The 20,344-nt window shown below is 35.9% G+C and overlaps 1 protein-coding gene across 2 annotated transcripts in view; it reads right to left on the bottom strand.

The window, feature by feature from the left end:
* Nucleotides 1-20,344, bottom strand: part of GABRB2 (gamma-aminobutyric acid type A receptor subunit beta2) — a 633,978-nt gene that overhangs the window by 12,084 nt on the left and 601,550 nt on the right. For both annotated transcript variants that reach the window (XM_053718585.1, XM_053718586.1), the window contains exon 6: nucleotides 5,010-5,147. In XM_053718585.1, the coding sequence (XP_053574560.1) occupies nucleotides 5,010-5,147 (138 nt within the window). The remainder of the gene's footprint in view (nucleotides 1-5,009; nucleotides 5,148-20,344) is intronic.

Genomic DNA, 20,344 nt, shown 5'->3' with positions numbered 1-20,344 from the left:
CGGAAATTGATCGATTATTGCTGTTTGTTTTTTCATTTTTTATTTGTGCTTGAAACATTTTGATAAATGGATTTCTTGACATTTTGAAAGCTTAAACATTGAATAGCTCATAATTGTGAATCTCTTCAAATAAAATGCTGATTTATTAGCATCTAGGGGGTTTACTGGCTAGACAATAAGAATAAAGATCAAATGTACAATTTTGTATTTTGTGTAAAAAATGATATTATGAGAAATATAATATAAAAAATGACATTTTCTAATCATTCACAACCCTGCACATATGGGTTTAGTATGAACATGCATTGTTGTTCATTTATTTGCAGTAGGTGAAAGACAGGAGGAAAGCCAGCCCTTCCTTCTCTTTTCTTTCTCTTTCATTCTTTCTTTTTCTATCTTTTTCTATCTTTTTCTCTTTCTTTCTTTCTTTTAACAAACAGACAAGAGCGCTTTTCTAATTGCTAGACTATAATGAAATAAAAAGTTATTTCACACATATAAGCAATATACTGCATGAATGTTATAATACAAACATAAATTGCTTCAATCTGTCTACACCGGGGGCAGAGGCATTACTAAAACTCACTAGGCTCTAGGACAAAGACTATAACGGGCCCACCATTTCCAACAGCATCCTTTCTGGCTATTTACAATTAAAAGAAGCTGAGCCGGTGGCCACAAAGAAGAAAGAGGAACTGATTCTCTGTGACTGTGAGGCATTTTCTCCTACTTTAGATAGCCTGTTCAGGGGATATACAATTATGCAGCCTTCCTGTACAAATATGATGGCAGGTTTTGCTGTATAGCGACACTGGGTTGGCCATGATGGAAACCTTGTCTTCATATTCATTAAATAAAGACAAAGTGCAAACCACTACACTTTCCTTAAATTACACAGAGCAGCTGGACATAATGCAAATGGAGTCCTGGCCTCACTAGGCCCCTTTTAGTAATGACACCACTGATTGCAGAGACATATAAGCCCCCTAGAGGTGTGGACCCAGTCTCAATTGAAACCTCTGAGACCCCTATAGTTATGCTCCTGACCAGTGGTGTATTCAGCTTTTGTATAATCCTAGTTAAAAAGTAAATCTGCCTCATTTCACCCCTAAGGACTACCCCATCCTTACCTTTACTGCAGCTCATACACACACAGAAAAGTATCTAGGACCCATTTTAAACTTCTGAACAAAACAGGAAGCAGTTTAACTTTGTTGCTCACAGGAAGAAAAAAAAATCATATCATTAGAGATCAGTGCCTAGAGGGCCAGACCTGCTAAATTATCTATATAGCTATTTATTTATGATTATGAAATCCCCAGTGCTGAACCTGGACTTTTTCTGATCCTGCCTTACACACCTGATCAGCCAGGAGGACATATTTACAACGCAACACACTATTTAATTCAGAAGCCATCAGTAAGCTGTGCTCCATTGTTACAGAGCATTATTGTGCTTGTTTTCTTGTCTGACATTGATTATTATATTATCCCTCCTGATACAGCGTATTTGGACTGTTTATTTTCCTACCATTGTGATCTTTGCAGTAACAAATAGCCTGATTCTGACATACCCTCACCACCTAACAAGTTGAATTCATATTTGCTTAATTTAGTTCTTACAATTGGAGGACATAGATGCATGTAACTCCAGCCAGACAAGAATTTATAGATCTGTAACAGATTAATAAATAAAGCATTTGCCCCTAATTAAAATGGGAAGGCATCATATGGCAGCAGCATTACACTTCACTATTTGCTATACCTTACATACTGCTCTAAACACATAGGCAGAGTTCGTATTGTTCAGATAGCCAGGGTTCACTAATAGTGAACCTGTCTGCCTTGGATTGCAAATGTGGGTATAATTCACTGCCTGTATTTTTTATTGCATGAGTGGATGCTCATGCATCACCACACCATTCTCTTAAGCTACCAATTGCACAAGAGTATAGCTTGTCAATCATCCAACAGGGGTGATTTAATGTGCCACCTCTGTGGTGCAGAGACAGTTTAGGCAGCAGCAGTTTTGCCCTTTAACGCCTTAACGACCAAGGATGTGCCAGGCACATCCTACAACAACTGGTCATTAATAACCAAGGACGTGCCTGGCACGTCCTCTGGGGTTTCAAGCAGTGGAAGTGATCCAGCCGCTTTCAAGCTATTGCAGTGATGCCTCAATATTGAGGCATCACTGCAATAACTTTTTTTACCCATCAATGCAGAGAGAGCCACTCTGTGGCCCATTCTGCATTGGCCACCAATGGTGCCGATCGTTGGTGGGTGGGAGCCATTGCAGGGAGGCAGGTGGGCAGCCCATTGCTGGTTCCGGATCCTGTATCCCTCAAGTGTGCTCAATTGTGTGGCAGCGCACAAAGGGGCGGGGGGTGTGCACACACTGCATTTAAATTCAATGCAATGTATGGGAAGGAGAGAGAGGGAGGGGGAATAAATGGTAAAGGGATCTGGGAGGAGGAGGGTGTGGTAACATAGCTTGCTGACCTAGCTGTTATTAAAACCCCTTCCCCCCAGATCTCTGAACTAAAGACACTCCCAGTGGCCTTTGACTGGCATTTGATAGGCCACTCCCTATTAAATTGTGGTATAGAAGGGTGGAGCACTCTATATCTCTCTCCTTTTTATTATCTTACTTATCCTGGAAAGATGGCTGATGGTGGACACCTTGGAAAATGTGGCTAAGTATATTCCTATGATTATTTTAGAATTATTGGACATATTGGGGTTATTGTAGTAAAGTTGCCCTGTATTCAATATTGGACTGTTTGTTGTAAAATAGATTTGTATATATACCTGTAAATATTTCCTTTATTATTAACATATATTGATTCCTAAACAAACTGTTTGGAAATAATGGAGACGCTCTCATAGAGTTTATTTCACAATTTATTTGTGTTGGTTTTAGTGGTTTCACCATAGATTAGAATATTTAGTAGAAAGTAAAGATATTTTAAATTAATTAATAACCACAGAGGGGTGTAGGGAATTGAGGGAGGGCAGCTATACTAAAGAAAAATTATTTTTTAGATAAAAAAAATTGGGTACTGGTAGACAGCTGTCAGTACCCAAGATGGCGGCATATATGTAGAGGGGGGAGGGTTAGAGAGCTGTTTGGGGGGTTAGGGGCTAAAGGGGGATTCAACACTGCAGAATAAATATTAAAAAAAATGCCTTTTATTTTAGTACTGGCAGACTTTCTGCCAGTACTTAAGATGGTGGTGACAATTGTGAGGTGGGGGAGGGAAGAAAGCTGTTTGAGAGGGGTCAGGGAGGGATCAGGGGGTGGGATGTGTCATGTGGGAGGCTGATCTATACACTAAAGCTAAAATGAACCCTACAATTTACCTACAAGCTACCTAATTAACCCCTTCACTGCTGGGCATAATACAAGTGTGGTGCGCAGCAGCATTTAGTGGCCTTCTAAATACCAAAAAGCAATGCCAAAACCATATATGTCTGATATTTCTGAACAAATGGGATCCAAGAGAAGTATTCACAATAATTTGTGCCATAATTGCACAAGTTGTTTGTAAATAATTTCAGTAAGAAACCTAAAGATAGTGAAAAGTTAACGATTTTTTCTATTTGATCATATTTAGCAGGAAAATGGTGGCATGAAATATACCAAAATGGGTCTAGATTAATATTTTGGGCTGTCTACTACAGTACACTACAGCTAAAATTAACCCTACAAGCTACCTAATTAACTCCTTCACTGCTGGACATAATACAAGTGTGGTGCACAGCAGATTTAGCGGCATTCTAATTATCAAAAAGTAATGCCAAAGTCATACATGTGTGCTATTTCTGAACAAAAGGGATCCCAGAGAAGCATTTACAACCATTTGTGCCATAATTGCACAAGCTATTTGCAAATAATTTCAGTGAGAAACCTAAAGTTTGTGAAAATATTTGTGAAAAAGTTAACAATTGTTTTTATTTGATCGCATTTGGTGATGAAGTGGTGGCATGAAATATACCAAAATGAGCCTAGATCAATACTTTGGGTTGTCTACTAAAAAACATATAAACATGTGAAGGGTTATTCAGGGATTCCTGACAGATATCAGTGTTACAATGTTATTCGCTTTGAAAAAATAAATGGTTTGGAAATAGCAAAGTGCTACTTGTACTTATTGCCCTATAACTTGCAAAAAAAGCAAAGAACATGTTAACATTGAGTATTTCTAAACTCAGGACAAAATTTAGAAACTATATAGCATGGGAGTTTTTTGGTGTTTGTAGATGCGTAAGAGATTTTGCAGGTCAAAGTTAGAAAAAGTGTGTTTTTTAAATTTTTTCATCATATTTTATATTTTTTATAGTAAATTATATGATATGATGAAAATAAATGGTATCTTTAGAAAGACCATTTAATGAAAAACTGTATATAATATGTGTGGGTACAGTAATGAGTAAGAGGAAAATTACAGCTAAACACAAACACCGCAGAAATTTAAAAATAGCCCTGTTCCCTAACGGTAAGAACATTGAAAAATGGTCTGGTCAATAAGGGGTTAATAAATCTGCCCCACAGTTACAATGAAATTACCACTTAAGAGAATTCATGGCTGGTGAGGCTATGAAATTATTGTCTCCCCACTTTGCGGACTAAACTAGCTTTCTACAGAAAGAGAAAGAAAATATGTGAAATGGTACTTAAATGTAGGGCATTCCTGCTTTTGCAGGCAGAAGAATGTTTATAAGTTTCCTTGAGTTATGTGTATTTTAAGGAGTTTACTACTACAGTTTAGTATGTCATTATCATAATTATGTTTAATAATTAATAAACTTCAGTGCATTTATGTGTCAATGGAAGTTTTATTCTTATAAATGTCATTTGACACTTCTTAAGTATTCTGAAATAATTGTATAACCGATATATCAGTGGTGTGATATTTAAATAAGGTTTAATTAAGCTTTATGAATTTGTTTTAACACCTACACGTTTTTAGTATATTCATAATTTTTATGAAATTTAAATGAACCTACCTGTAGAGAAAACCACTCTTTTTGACAGGAGTTTGTAATCTACAATGGAAAACTGTGGCAATTCAATTTTTTCAACTCCTGTCACCGCATGACTCCCACCAAGCCAATAAAACTCAATGTCATCTGTAGTGTATCCATCTAAAAAAACAGAGATAATCTATTACACACTGTTACATCAATAAAAGTGATTACAAATATACTACTAATTTTGTAATCTGTAGCAAATAATTCACTATTTAATATCAACAACAAATCTTTATTTTTTCAGAAGAAATAAACATTCTTAAAATGTCAATGTGTGAAAACAGTTTTCTCTTTAAGGAAAATATTAAATTAAGAAAAAAGTTTGCATCTGATCTGTCAAGTATGTTGTTTTTTCTTGTAAAATTGTTTATTATTCATGAACAAAAAAAATCCCTTTTAAGTAACTGAAGCTACCCAGCATTTTGCATTTTCTAAGCACGAGAGAATATGGCCAGAAATGTAAATCAGCTGAGTTTTTGTTAGAAAAAGTGCTTTGCAAGCCTATTGTAAAAGTCCATACTCCCTCATTCCTGTAATTGTAAATATTTAAAGCATTGGGTTTAAAGCCCATGTAATCTTTCATTTGGCACTTATGTTGTACAGTTAATGGAAGTCTGAAGCCAACCATCCAAACACATACAGGCCCATTTATCAAGCTCCGTATGGAGCTTGAAGGGCCGTGTTTCTGGCGAGTCTTCAGACTCGCCAGAAACACAACTTATGAAGCAGCGGTCAAAAGACCGCTGCTCCATAACCCTGTCCGCCTGCTCTGAACAGGCGGACAGGAATCGCCAGACATCAACCCGATCGAATACGATCGGGTTGATTGACAGCTCCCTGCTGGCGGCCGATTGGCCGCGAGTCAGCAGGGGGCGGCGTTGCACCAGCAGCTCTTGTGAGCTGCTGGTGCAATGTTAAATGCGGAGAGCGTATTGCTCTCCGCATTTAGCGAGGTCTTGCGGACCTGATCCGCAGTGTCGGATCAGGTCCGCAAGACCTTTGATAAATGGGCCTGATTGTATCAGCGTTATCACTTATCTGGAAACATGTCAAATTTTTACCAATAAAGTGTAGCAAAATAGCATTTTAAACTATCGAGAGGAAAAGATGTTGAATAATCACTTATGTTAGATTAAATTGCAACAGTATCAGTATATCAAATAAATAATTAAGTCATCAGTTAGCATTTAAATATGAGTGATACATAAACAGATAAAAAAAGAAGCAAGAAATGCCTGTATCCATCACTGACATTGCATGCTAACATGCTAAAAGGAACATAAAAATAAATATTTTACTTCACTAAAATTTATGTTATACATAAATATATGTTAAAAACAATTTGCCTGCTTTTCCTGTAATTTGACCCTGGTACCCACAGAGGCCAGAGGTATTAAGAGGAATAAATAAATGCATGAATAAATAAATAGACACATAAATAAAATCACATTGATAAAGCTATGATATTTCATTAGATTTTTTTTTTAGAATACATTTATTTATTTAACATTTTTTAGGGCTAAATTACAAGTGGTGTGCTAATGATAGTGTGATAAGCAATAACGCTGGCCTCCACTACCATTTGAGTGCTACTTTGATATTACAAATCCATGGTAAAGCATGTTAATCAAAGATTAGCACAGCCAACGTCGCTCGAGTACAACCTATATTTTCAATGGATATTGTGACCACACTAACTTGTGTTGAAAGTTTGCGCTCAAGTAAAAACCGAAACTGAGCTAGAATATTGAGCACGACCACACTTTTTAATAAAAATGTTTTAAAAGGTTAAAAGGGATATGGTATAAAGCAAACTGACTGTGAAAGGCTCCAATGTATTTATATATGTCTAAATATGTGTTTGTGTGTATATATACATGTCTATATATGTGAATATACGGCTCTCGAAAAAATGAATAGACCATTGCAAAGCTATCAGTTTTATAGCTATATGAGTAAAAGTAACATTTTTATTTTATTCTTTAAATTACTGACAAGAATTTTCTAAAATTCCAACTAAATATATTGCAATTTAGAGCATTTATTTGCAGAAAAAGACAACTGGTCAAAATAGCAAAAAAAGATTCAGTGCTTTCAAACCTCTAATAATGCAAAGAAAACAAGTTCATATTCATTTTTAAACAACACAATACTAATGTTTCTAACTTAGCAAGAGTTCTGAAATCAATATTTGGTGGAATAACACAGCTTTCATGCATCTTGGCATGCTCTCCACCAGTCTTTCACATTACTGTTGGGTGACTTTATTCCCCTCCTGCTGCAAAAAAATCAAGCAGCTTGGATTTGTTTGATGGCTTGTGTCCATCCATATTCATTTTGATCACATTTCTGAGGTTTTCAATGGGGTTCAGATCTGAAAATTTGACTGGCCATGACAGGGTCTTAATCTGGTGGTCATCCAGCCACATCTTGATTGACCTGGCTGTATAGCATGGAGCATTGTCTTCCTGGAAAAAATAATACTCATAATTGTGAATCATTGTCAGAGCAGAAGGAAGCACAGTTTCTTCTACGATTACCTTGTACATGGCATGATACATGCGTCTTTCAATAAATCTGCCCAATTCCAGCCTTGCTGAAGCACTCCCAGATCAACACCGATCTTCCACCAAAGTTCACAATGGACATAAGACACTGTGGCTTGTATGTTTCTCCAGGGATCCATCTAACCATTGGACTACCAGGTATTGGGCAAAGCTGAAAATTGGACTCATCAGAGAAGATGACCTTACTCCAGTCCTCTATGGTCCAAACCATATGGTCTTTTGCAAACCTCATCCTTCTTTGCTTCTCATTGATGAAGGGTATTTTTTAGCATTGCATGACTTCAGCCCTGCCTCTAGGAACCTGTTTCAAATCGTCCTCACAATGCACTTCACCCCAGTTGCCATTTGCCATTCTTTTTGTAGGTCATTTGTCACCCTACAGTTGTTGAGTGACATTCAAATGAGTTGGCAGTCATCCCAGGAAGTGGAGAGTAATTTTTTTCCTCTGCCGGTCTGTAGCATTGTTGTCCCCAGTGTTTGCTGCTTGACCTTGTTATTATGAAACACTGTCTTTTAAATTTTAAATTTTAAATATGGAATTAACCTGATGCTCACTGTATCCCTCTTCCAGTAAAGCCAGAATTGAACCCTTCTTTTTCTCACTCAATACTTTTCTTTTCAACTCTTTTGGCATGGTCAGGTCAATAGTTATTTTGTGATTCAAATTACTTTGAGGTACTACTAGCACTGTATTTGCCATCCAGCTGGTTCTTATTTCAAGAGGATAACTATGACAACAGCAGTGGTATATATATTTATAATATAATAAATATTTTTAATATAAGAAATTAAAGTATTCCTAACTTACTTCAAAATTATTTTAACGCAGTTGATCTAACGTGATGTCAGGTTAGTACAGAAGTGATAACTGTTTTTTGGGGGGTTTTTCTACAGCAAATCCCATATAAATTTAAATATATGGAGAGAAAAGTTAGCACGGTCATGTTAATGCGCCTCAGTCTTTCGCTGTTGCTCTACCTTTTTGGTTTCAACTTGCAATACTCAGAGCCACATTAATGTGATAAATTTGATTTAATTTGTGCGCAGTTAGTGCGCAAGCGAAAAAATAATTTAGCATGCCACTTGGTTCCTAGTATTTTACCTTAATAGACTTAACCAGTTATCTCTTTAAGCCTTCATTTTATTGTAATCCAGCATTATCGTTGCTTTTCCAAATATGAAATGTCTTGTTACTATTTTGAAAAAAAAATATGAATTTATCTCCAGTAATTCCAATTTAATTAATTATTCCCCAAAAATCAACAGCTATCAAGTTTGTTTGTTTTTATACATTAATCTATAACATTAAATTACAGCAGATAATGGCTCTTTAATTGCTAAAATATTATTTTAACATTTTCTCTGCATTTTGATTTTATAAAATCCCTGGGATTGCAATTTGTTTTTCTATTTCCAGAAACTTTATAATACAGAGTTTATTCTATGCATGACATCAAAGGAATGCTTATTTAGGAAAAAGACTTTTGTTATGGACTAAAGTCAAGGTATTTCAATTTACAAAAAGGCAAAGCATTCAGCTCAAAAGTGGGTCAGGTTAGTTATGAATAAATTGCAGTGCAATATACTTCTTGCCAAGATTTTAACAGTAGTCTCTGGCATACATGCATTTCATTTTCAGGTTTCAGTTGTGTTAATAGGAAAACACTGCTGGCCTAAAATATTCAGTTAGAATATAGCACTTGCTGATATTTGATTTGTGCATTGATTTAGAAATGTGATGATGTGAACCATTAGGTTTACATTTTATGTTCTATAAAACAGAATTTTAAATAGAATGTGCTTTTACATATGCCTTTCTCTTGTGTTTCAAATATGCCAATGTGTAAACTTGTACAGTTTGCTGTTTAATGAGAGGTAAATTGTTTTATGTGTCTGGGCATGTTTAGAATTTGTCAATATTAGGAATTTTCTAGCTTCTATACTGAGAGTGTAATTTAGAATTTTTTCAACTGTTGCTGCTTGGTAAACAATTAACCAGTGTTCTAGAAAATAATTTATCCCACACAAGAGAATACTTCACTGTTTATGTTAAAATATTAACAACTATTTAGAACGTGCTTAATAAATTACATATGCAATATCAACATCTGTCTGTCTGTATGTCTGTCCATCATCTATCTATCGCTTTCTATCTCTTTTTTTATGGAGTGTATTATTATCATTTATTTGTAAAGCGCCGCCAAATTCCGTAGCACTGGGTACAATGATATGGGTATACAATGAAGGACAGACATGCTAAAAAGTATTTGCCTCACATATTTTGCTCTGAAATGAAATAACTACTACTTTGCAATAAGAAATAATATAATTTCAATACATAAGAAAACTGTTTGGAGGATTGTTTTTTCACATAATTTTTGTACTTTCCGATCTCAATAAACTTGATGAAAACCCTGTGTGTTCTGCTTTACACATCAAAACCCCTAGGACTGGAAAGTCTATGCTGTGTGAGTGATATATGGTATATAAGGTACGCTTTGTGAGGAGCTTCTGGTTTTAATTTAGAAATGGGGCATTTGTAATAAAGGATGAGCTGAGAGAGGATCAGTGGGGAAGAGATCCCAAAGTATGGCAATGGCTCTCTTGACTAGAGTTCTGTAATGTTAACATTTTTGTGCATTAGTTAACATGTTGCTACAAATGAAAGTTTATTGCTTTAATTAACTAATCACACCTTTAAACTATAATTTTTTACGCAACTAAATTATAATTGTAAATATATTTATCATTACAGTTAAAGGGACAGTCTACACCAGAAGTTTTATTGTTTTAAAGGATAGATAAATCCTTATTACCCATTCCCCAGTTTTGCATAACCAACACAGTTATATTAATATACTTTTTACCTCTGTGATTACCTTGTATCTAAGCATCTTCTGACAGCCCCTGATCACATGACTTTAATTATTATCTACTGACTTGCATTTTAGCCAATAAGTGCAGTGTCTGCCACAAGCCATGGACGTGATCACAATGGTTATCTATATGGCTCACATGAACTAGTACTCCCTTGTTGTGAAAAGCTAATACAAAAGCATGTGATAAGTGGCTGTTTTTAATGGCTTAAAAACAGGCAGGCATTTAGAGGTTTCGATGTTATAAAGTATATTAATATAAAAATGTTGATTGTGCAAAGCTGGGGGATGTAAAGGCATTATTTATCTTTTTAAACAATAACAATTTTAGTGTTGACTTTCCCTTTAAGTATTTCTAATTATAAAGTAACACAAAATAATATTAAATGGTTAATTGCATATATATCATGAAATGGAATTGCAACATATGTATAAAACCTGCATTCATAACAGTCATCATCAATATTCAATCAAAAAAGGCCAACATATTTAATTTTTTTGTTGCCCACATTTCTTATGTTACCTTGATAGTTTGTGAAAAAAAACATTGATAAATGTTTGGAATTTCTGTCGTATATATTGTTTAACTAGATTTTTTACTTCCATTTAATTATATAAAAATCAGGTGTCTGAATTAATTAAATTAATAGCTTTTTAAATTAGAATGTCTTAGAAAATGGAGTAATACAGTTAAAAAAATGACACAAGCTGCATCCAATGCTATATCATTGCAATATGTTGCAAGTATAATGATGTTATACTCTAGTTTATTTTAAGAATGCTTAAAGGGAAAGTCAGCACCAGAATTGTTGTTGTTTTAAAAGATAGATAATCCCTTAATTACCAATTCCTCAGTTTTGGATAACCAACACAGTTATAGTAATACATGTTTTACTTCTGTAATTACCTTGTATCTATGCCTCAGCAGACTGCCCCTTTATTTCAGTTCTTTTGACAGACTTGCATTTTAGCCAATCAGAGCTGACTCCATGGTAAATTCACGTGCATGAGCTCAATGTTATCTATATGAAACACATGAACTAATGCACTCCAGTGGTGAAAAACTATCAAAATGCATTTAAATTAGAGGTGGCCTTCAAGGTCTAAGAAATTAGCATATGAACATCCTAGGTATAGCTTTCAACTAAGAATACCAAGAGAACAAATCAAAATTAGTGATTAAAGTAAATTGGAAAGTTGTTTAAAATTGCATGCCCTAATTGAATCCTGAAAGTTTTTTCGGCTTGACTGTCCCTTTAAATCCTCATGGCAAGAGTCCATGAGCTAGTGACGTATGGGATATACATTCCTACTAGGAGGGGGCACAAGCTCACAAACCTCAAAATGCCTATAAATACACCTCCCACCACACTCATACCTTAGTTTAACGTATAGCCAAGTAGTGAGGTGTAAAAAAGAGTAAAAAAGCATACAAAAAAGAGGAACTTGAAAAAATAATGTGCTTTTATACAAAAAAATCATAACCACCAAAAAATAGGGTGGGTCTCATGGACTCTTGCCACTATAAAAGAAATTAATTTATCAGGTAAGTTCTTACATAAATTATGTTTTCTTTCATGTAAGTGGCAAGAGTCTATGAGCTAGTGACGTATGGGATAAAATACCCAAGATGTGGAAATCCACAGAGTCACTTGAGAGGGAGGGATAAAATAAAAACAGGTATTTCTGCTGAAAAATTAAATACAAATAATAATTAAGTTTTCTTAAAAAATTCCAAAAAACTCAAATCATATGCAGAAAAATCATACTAAAACAGCTGCCTGAAGAACTTTTCTACCAAATACTGCTTCAGAAGAAGCAAATACATCAAAATGGTAAAATTTAGTAAATGTAAGCAAAGAAGACCAAGTTGCTGCTTTGCAAATCTGATCAACTGAAGCTTCATTAAAGCCCAAGAAGTGGCAACTGATCTAGTAGAATGAGCTGTAATTCTCTGAGGCGGAGACTGCCCCGCCTCCAAATAAGCTTTGTGAATCAAAATTTTCAACAAAGATGCCAAAGAAATGGCAGAGGCTTTCTGACCTTTCCTGGAACCAGAGAAAATAACAAATAGACTAGAAGACTTTCTGAAATCCTTAGTAGCCTCAACATAGTATTTTGACATCCAAAGAATGTAGAGATTGTCACGCTCGCCGCCGGAGGTTCCGGCGGCTCTTCCTGCGTGTCGGGTTGCCTGGCAACGTCTTCCTCTCTCTGAGCCATCCCCCTCTGCTGATGTCAGAACCGGCTTCTTATTCCGGTCTCTCTATCCTCCGGTGCCTAATTGTTTGTCGTATTCCTGTGGCTGTCGTGAGTACTAATACCTTGAATTTGTCCTCTGTTCCTGAACCTTTGCCTGATCGACTACTCTATTGCTTAACCCTCAAACTGCCTGATTACAAGTTGCCAAACTATGCATATACAACTACTCTACTGCTTAACCCTCAAACTGCCTGATTACAAGTTTCCAAACTCAGCATATACGACTACTCTACTGCTTAACCCTCAAACTGCCTGATTACAAGTGGCCAAACTCTGCATAAACGACTACTCTACTGCTTAACCCTCAAACTGCCTGATTTCAAGTTGCCAAACTCTGCATTTATGACTACTCTACTGCTTAACCCTCAAACTGCCTGATCACAAGTTGCCAAACTGAATTTACGACTACTCTATTGCTTAACCCACAAACTGCCAGATTACAAATTGCCAAACTCTGCTTCACGGACCATGCTGAGCTTAACCCTCAAATTGCCTGATTTCAAGTTGCCTAATCCTACCTTATTAACTGTTTGTTTATGGTACCCTATTCTGAAGTTTAACCTGCAGCAATCAATATTTACTTTACTCTTTCCAGAGAACCCAGACCAACACTGCTCCATATCGTGAGTACCTTGTTTTATAGTAGTTGTCGTGGGGTCACGTCCTGGATTAAACTCAGAGTGCAAGGGTGTTATTTTAGTTCGCCCTAGCATTTGGGTCTTCTTCTGGATATTACCTAACCTGACAGAGATCTTTCAAGAGAATTCTTAGGATTTAAGACACAAGGAAGGAGCAACAATTTCCCTATTAATTTGATTAGAATTCACAGATTTAGGCAAAAAGTCCGCAAAACAGCTTTATCTTGATAGAAAATCAGATAAGGAGACTCACAAGAAAGAATCGACAACTCAGAAATAACACTTTCCAAGAAAGTAGTTTAATATCCAAAGAATACATAGGCTCAAATGGAGGAGCCTGCAAAATCCTTAAAACCAAATTGAGACTCCATGGAAGAGAAATGGAGTTAATAACAGGTCTAATATGAACCAAAACCTAAACAAAACAGTGAATATCAAGTTTAGCAATCTTTCTATGAAAAGACAGAAAGAGCAGAGATTTGTCCCTTCAAAGTATTTGCAGACAAACCCTTATCCATCCCTTTGAAAAAGCAGAAACCTTATCGGCGAAACATGTTAGGGAATGGTATTGCTTAAATACCCTGTTTGTTTTTAAAATGGCATACCAACTCGTCCAGTAAGAAAAATAGAGTATCTTTATGGGCATTATTAACTCTGGGTTTAGTAAACGTAAATATTGATACCAAGTCAGAAGTGCTAACCGTTACAGCCCATTCAGTGATACATATGTGTGGGCTGTGGTATCACAGCACTTTCGAACAATCGAATATTTTTGATGCCAAAATAAGGCTCCCAGTAGTTTAGCAACCACGTATATTAAGTAGCTTGGAAGTACCGAATACTTGATTAACCGTCTCATGGTTAGAGAACTACAATTTATGCAGATATATACACAAACGTGGGCTCAGTAGTTGTAATTCTTTATAATAAATATAATATATTATTGGCAATACAAAGGCTCACAGTGATCTAACAATATTAACAACAGTATAAAGTGTGAACTGCATGATGCAAATAACCAAGTAAAGTCTGAATAATCATCAGCTCTATTAGAAAGTGACATTATAGCACTTCACGATTGCACACACCTGCATAAATCATAGCTACTGAATACTGAATATATGACTTACTATCTTATCAGTGGGGATTTATAATCCATTCAGTCTTATATGTATATGTGAACATATTGATTACTGCACTTTAGAGAATAAAAACTCAATTTATTAACGTCAAGTAAGGTCACACAGGGCTATAATAACAGTACAAACTGTGAAATCCATTACGTAAACACTAAGGGCAGCCTGAATAAGGGCAAGTCTCACTAAAGAGCAAAGCAACTATACTTCATTATCAGACATAAGCGTATTTATTTGTACACTAGTGGTGAAAATCTATAAATCATTTAGCGACATATATTTACAGAGGCACAGTAATTGCTTTGCTCCAATAAAAGACTTAATACAGCAACGCCAACTAAAGGATTACAGTGTTGCATGAAGTTATATTTTTACCAACTATAAGATATACTCAAGCGTGAAGGGATAACGCTTCATTATTTAACATAACTGTGAATGTATTTGTATACCCACTGAGCAACTTTTTTCTATTATAATTTAAAAGGGTAATACCTATAGCACAACTTTGTTCCTTACATAAATGGTTCTCTATCCTAAGGCCAATATATCACGCAGCTATATATTTTGTAAATTTTTTATAACTAAAACTGCTTTGAGTTGGGCACACTCATTCCCACAATAGTGTGAATACTTAGCACAACGTGATACAATCTTTGATTCGGCACGTTAATCAGTGCTAAATAATCAGTGAGATACATAATTACTCAATAGTAACCTATTACCTTATAGTTAGTAACATTTACCCACAGAATTAAGACTTCATATCGTGGTTGCCCTCAGATTATGCCCTTATATGCCAATGCTTCATTATAGCAATAATAATTCTGATTCGAGTTTCTATGTGTTTTTAAATTACACACACTTACACAGTGATTTTATATAACCTTTGTAGTAATAAAAGTTATGTTTTAAATTTAGAATTCAACCTTTTGGCCCTGTTTGTATAGGATGATGTCTTAACATTTCAGGGGTATTAGAAGTGCTATATAAGTGCATTTTTTCAGTCTCAATCCCTTCAGTGATTTAGACTATACTCGCAAGTTGTCTCTCTGTACAAGCACTCTAGCTCACAAGGTATATATTATAATAAAACCAGACGGATCACCCCCACTCTATCTATGTAGTGCCATTGCTATTTTTCTTTGAACATAAACCCTTATCCAAACCATCCTGAAGAAACTGTAAAATCCAAGGAATTCTAAAAGAATGCCAAGAGAATTTTTGAGAAGAACATGAAATATAGGTTTTCCAAACCCGATAGTAAATCTTCCTTGAAACAGACTTATGAGCCTGTAAGATAGTGCTAATCACGAAATCAGAGACCTCTATGACTAAGAACTAAGCGTTCAATTTCCATACCTTCAAATTTAGAGATTTGAGTTCCTGATGGAAAAATGTCCCTTGAGACAGAAGGTCTGGCCTTAAAGGAAGTGGCCGAGGTTGGCAACTGGACATCCGGACAAGATCTGCATACCAAAACCTGTGAGGCCATGATGGTGCTATCAGAAACACATGAGATTGTTCCATTATGATCTTGCAGATCACCCTTGAAAGATGAAATAGAGGCGGAAAAATGTAAGCAGGTTGGTAAAACCAAGGAACTACTAAAGCATCCACCATCTCCTCCTGAGGATCCTTGGACCTGGAAAGGTATCTGAGAAGTTTCTTGCTCAAACGGGAGGCCATCAGATCTATTTCTGGAAGACTCCACATCTGCACAATCTAATGAAACACATCTGGATGGAGAGACCACTCCCCTGGATGCAAAGTCTGACGACTGAGATAATTCAATTCCCAATTGTCTACAGCTGGGATATGAATCGCAGAAATTAGACAAGAGTTGAACTCCGCCCAAGAAAGTATCTGAGATACCTCTTTCATTGCTAAAGAGCTGTGAGTCCCTCCCTGATGATTGACATATGCCACTGTTGTAATATTGTCTGTCTGAAAACTAATCAAAAGTTCTCTCTTTAATAGAGGCCAAGCCTGAAGGGCTCTGAAGATAGCATTGAGTTCTAAAATATTGATTGGTAACCTCGCCTCTTGAGGTTTCCAAACCCCTTGTGCTGTCAGACACCCCCAGACAGCTCCCCAACCTGTAAGACTTGCAACCGTTGAGATCACACTTCAGGAAGGATGAACAAAAGAGGCCCGTCGAACAATATGGTGATGGTCCAACCACCAAGACAGAAAGAGTTGAATGTTGAGATTTAAGTACTGTATATCAGTTGTGATATCTGAGTATAATCCCTGTACCATTGATTCAGCATGTAAAGCTACAGAGGTCTCATATGAAAATGAGCAAAGGGGATCGCGTCCAAAGCTGCAGTCATAAGAACTAAAGCTTCCATGCACATAGCCACTGAAGGGAAAGATCGAGACTGAAGATTTAGACCAATTTTATCTGCCTCTTGTCTGTTAAAGACATAGTCATGGACACTGAATCTATCTGGAAACCTAAAAAGGTGACCCTTGTCTGAGGAATCAAGAAACTCTTATGTAAATTGATCCTACAACCGTGCCTTTGAAGAAACCACACAAGTTGTTGCGTGTGAGATTCTGCTAAATGAAAAGACTGAGCTAATACCAAGATATTGTCCAAATAGGGAAACACTGCAATACCCTGCTCTCTGATTACAGATAGAAGGGCACCAAGAACCTAAGCAAAGATCCTTGGAGCTGTCACTAGGCCAAATGGAAGAGCGACAAATGTGTAATAATTGTCTAGAAAAGAGAATCTCAGAAACTGATAGTGGTCTGGATGAATTGGAATGTGAAGATAAGCATCCTGTAAGTCTACTGTGGACCTAAAATGCCTTTGCTGAACAAAAGGCAGAATAGTCCTTATAGTCACCATCTTGAAAGTTGTGACTCTTATGAAACAATTTAAAAACTTCAGATCCAGAACCGGTATGAAAGAATTCTCTTTCATTGATTTTAATAGAAACCTTAACCTTGTTCCTGGAGAGGAACTTGTACAATTACTCCTGAAAGCTCTAGATATGAAACATATTTCAGAGAATCCTGAGCCTTCACAGGATTTGTTGGAACATGAGAAATAAAGAATCTTCCCACGGGAGGTCTTATTTTGAAACTTATTCGATGCCCTTGAGACACAAGTTTTTTTTAATCCACTGATTCTGAACAGAATCTGTCCAAATTTCCTGAAATAATTTCAATCTGCCCCCCACTAGCTGAACTGGATTGAGGGCCATACCTTCATGCAGTCTTGGGGGCTGGATTTGGTTTTTTATAAGGCTTGGTTTTATTCCAATTTGAAGATGGTTTCCAATTGGAACTAGAGGCCTTAGGGGAAGGTGTGTTTTTTTTTTTTGTTCTCTTTTCTGACGAAAGGAACGAAAATTATTAGGAGTCTTAAATTTACCCTTAGACTTTATCTTGGGGTAGAAAAACTCCCTTCCCCCCAGTGATAGTCGAAATAATAGAATCCAATTGAGAACCAAACAAATTCTTACCCTGGAAAGATAGAGATAGTAATCTAGAATTAGACACCATGTCAGAATTCCATGATTTAAGCCATAAAGCTCTTTTAGCTAAAATAGCTAAAGACAGATTTAACATTGATCTTTATAATGTCAAATATAGCATCACAAATTAAATGATTGGCATGTTGAAGCAGAAGAACAATGCTAGACAAATCAGGATATTCTACCTGATGAGCTAAACTGTCCAACCAAAAAGTGAAAGCAGCGGCCACATCAGCCATAGAAATGGCAGGTCTAAGAATATAGCCAGAATGTAAATAAGCTTTTCTGAGATAAGATTCAATCTTCTGGTCTAAAGGATCCTTAAAAGAAGTACTATCTTATACAGGGATAGTAGTACACCTGGAAAGAGTGGATAAAGCCCAATCAACTTTAGGGACTTTTCCCCAAAATTCTAAATTAGCCCCAGGTAAAGGATACAACTTCTTAAACCTAGAAAAAGGATTAAAAGAAGAACCAGGCTTAGACCATTCTTTAGAAATCATATCAGGGATAGCATCTGGAATAGGAAAAACCTCAGGAACAACCTTTGGAGGTTAAAAAACAGAATTTAAATGTTTACTGGCTTTTTTATCAAGAGGACTAGACTCTTCAATACCCAAAGTAACCAAAGACTTCCTTCAACAAAGAACGAATATAATAAATCTTAAACAGATATTAAAATTTGTCAATTTCAGAGTCAGAGGCAGCATCAGAGGCAGGATCAGACTGAGACATCTTGCAAAATGTAAAAAGAAAAAATAACATTTAAACAAAATATCCAATATGTTCATATATCAGTTTCAGGAATGGGAAAAAATGCTTATGCTAAAGTAATATGCAAAAAAAAAAGCATCATAGCTCTCTAACATATAAAGAGAGCAAGAAGCATTAAAGGACAAGGGGTAATATCCAAAAAAGTTTAGCGCCAAGTATGACGAATGACGCAAAAGGAAGTGAAAAAGATTTTGGCTCCAAAGCTAACACCAGGAAATGACACAATTAGCGTCATAACAAGCACATCTTTGCGCCAAAAGAACTAACGTCAACAAAGATGCAGGAAATTAAGGGACTTGTGTCACTATCGGTGCATCTTCACGGCAAACATTTTTTTTGCGCCAAGAGTGACGCAATAATAAATGGCATTTTGCGTCCTCCCAAGCCTAGTTTGCCCGCGAATATTTTGGAAAACAAAGTAAAATTTAAAGAACTGGAACCCCAAGTAAGAAAAAAATTAATTAAAAAAAACTTCCCAAACATAAATTCCATACTGAAACTGACAGTCTGTGAAAAAGGAAAATATACATAGACCTGACTCATGGCAAATATAAGTAAACACATATATTTAAAACTTTACAAAAAAATATAAAGCACCAAACATAGCTGAGAAAGTCTTAAAAAAATGATACATACTTACCAGAAGACACCCATCCACATATAGCAGACAGCCAAACCAGTACTGAAAAATATCAGCAGAGGTAATGGTATAAGATTATAATGTCGATCTGAAAAGGGAGGCAGGGGATGAAACCCTGTGACCGATTACAGAGTCTTTGTATAGATGGCTGAAACCATAAAATCAACAGGCAGTATTCCCTTCACATCCCTCTGACAAACACTGTATTCTGAGAAGAACTGGGCTTCAAAATGCTTAGAAGCACTTATCATAGAGGAAATCAAGCACATCTCACTACACCACCTCCATAGGAGGCAACGTTTGTAAAACTAAGGTATGAGTGAGGTAGGAGGTGTATTTATAGGCATTTTGAGGTTTGGGAAACTTTGCCCCCTCTTGGTAGGAATGTATATCCCATACGTCACTAGCTCATGTACTCTTGCCACTTACATGAAAGAAATGTGGGTTTCATGTCTCCTAAGTTTTAATTTCTGGGGGTAAAAAAAATAACAAACAATAAACAAATTTAGTTCCTCAACCGAGGTTTTGAAATATAAAACATGTAAAAGTATATGGTACAACAATTTATTTTTCCCAAACTAAAATACATTTTAAAACAATATAAATACATTGCCTATGAGAAAAGAAAGGTAGATGTAAGTCACTTGTGAACTGACAGACTCATCCATAAAATGTTGTAAATTGCTGCAATGGCCTTTTCTTGCTTTAATGATAGTTTGTAATTCTTAAGGTTATCTGATATGGCAAATCCTCTTTACAATCTGATAATAATTATACTGCAACTACTTTGCAAGTATTGTAATAAACAATTTGATATTCTGAATCCTTGAAAAAGAAAGCAACCGTAAGCAAAGCTATGTTTTTAAATTATATTTATGTTATAAAAATATAAACTAAAAGAGATGTACTACATTTATTTTGGATTATAGA

Source organism: Bombina bombina, chromosome 6 (assembly GCF_027579735.1).
Source record: "Bombina bombina isolate aBomBom1 chromosome 6, aBomBom1.pri, whole genome shotgun sequence".
NCBI classification, from domain to species: Eukaryota; Metazoa; Chordata; class Amphibia; order Anura; family Bombinatoridae; genus Bombina; species Bombina bombina.
The sequence above is the reverse complement of the archived record's forward strand: the minus strand, read 5'-3'. Positions and strand labels throughout refer to the sequence as shown.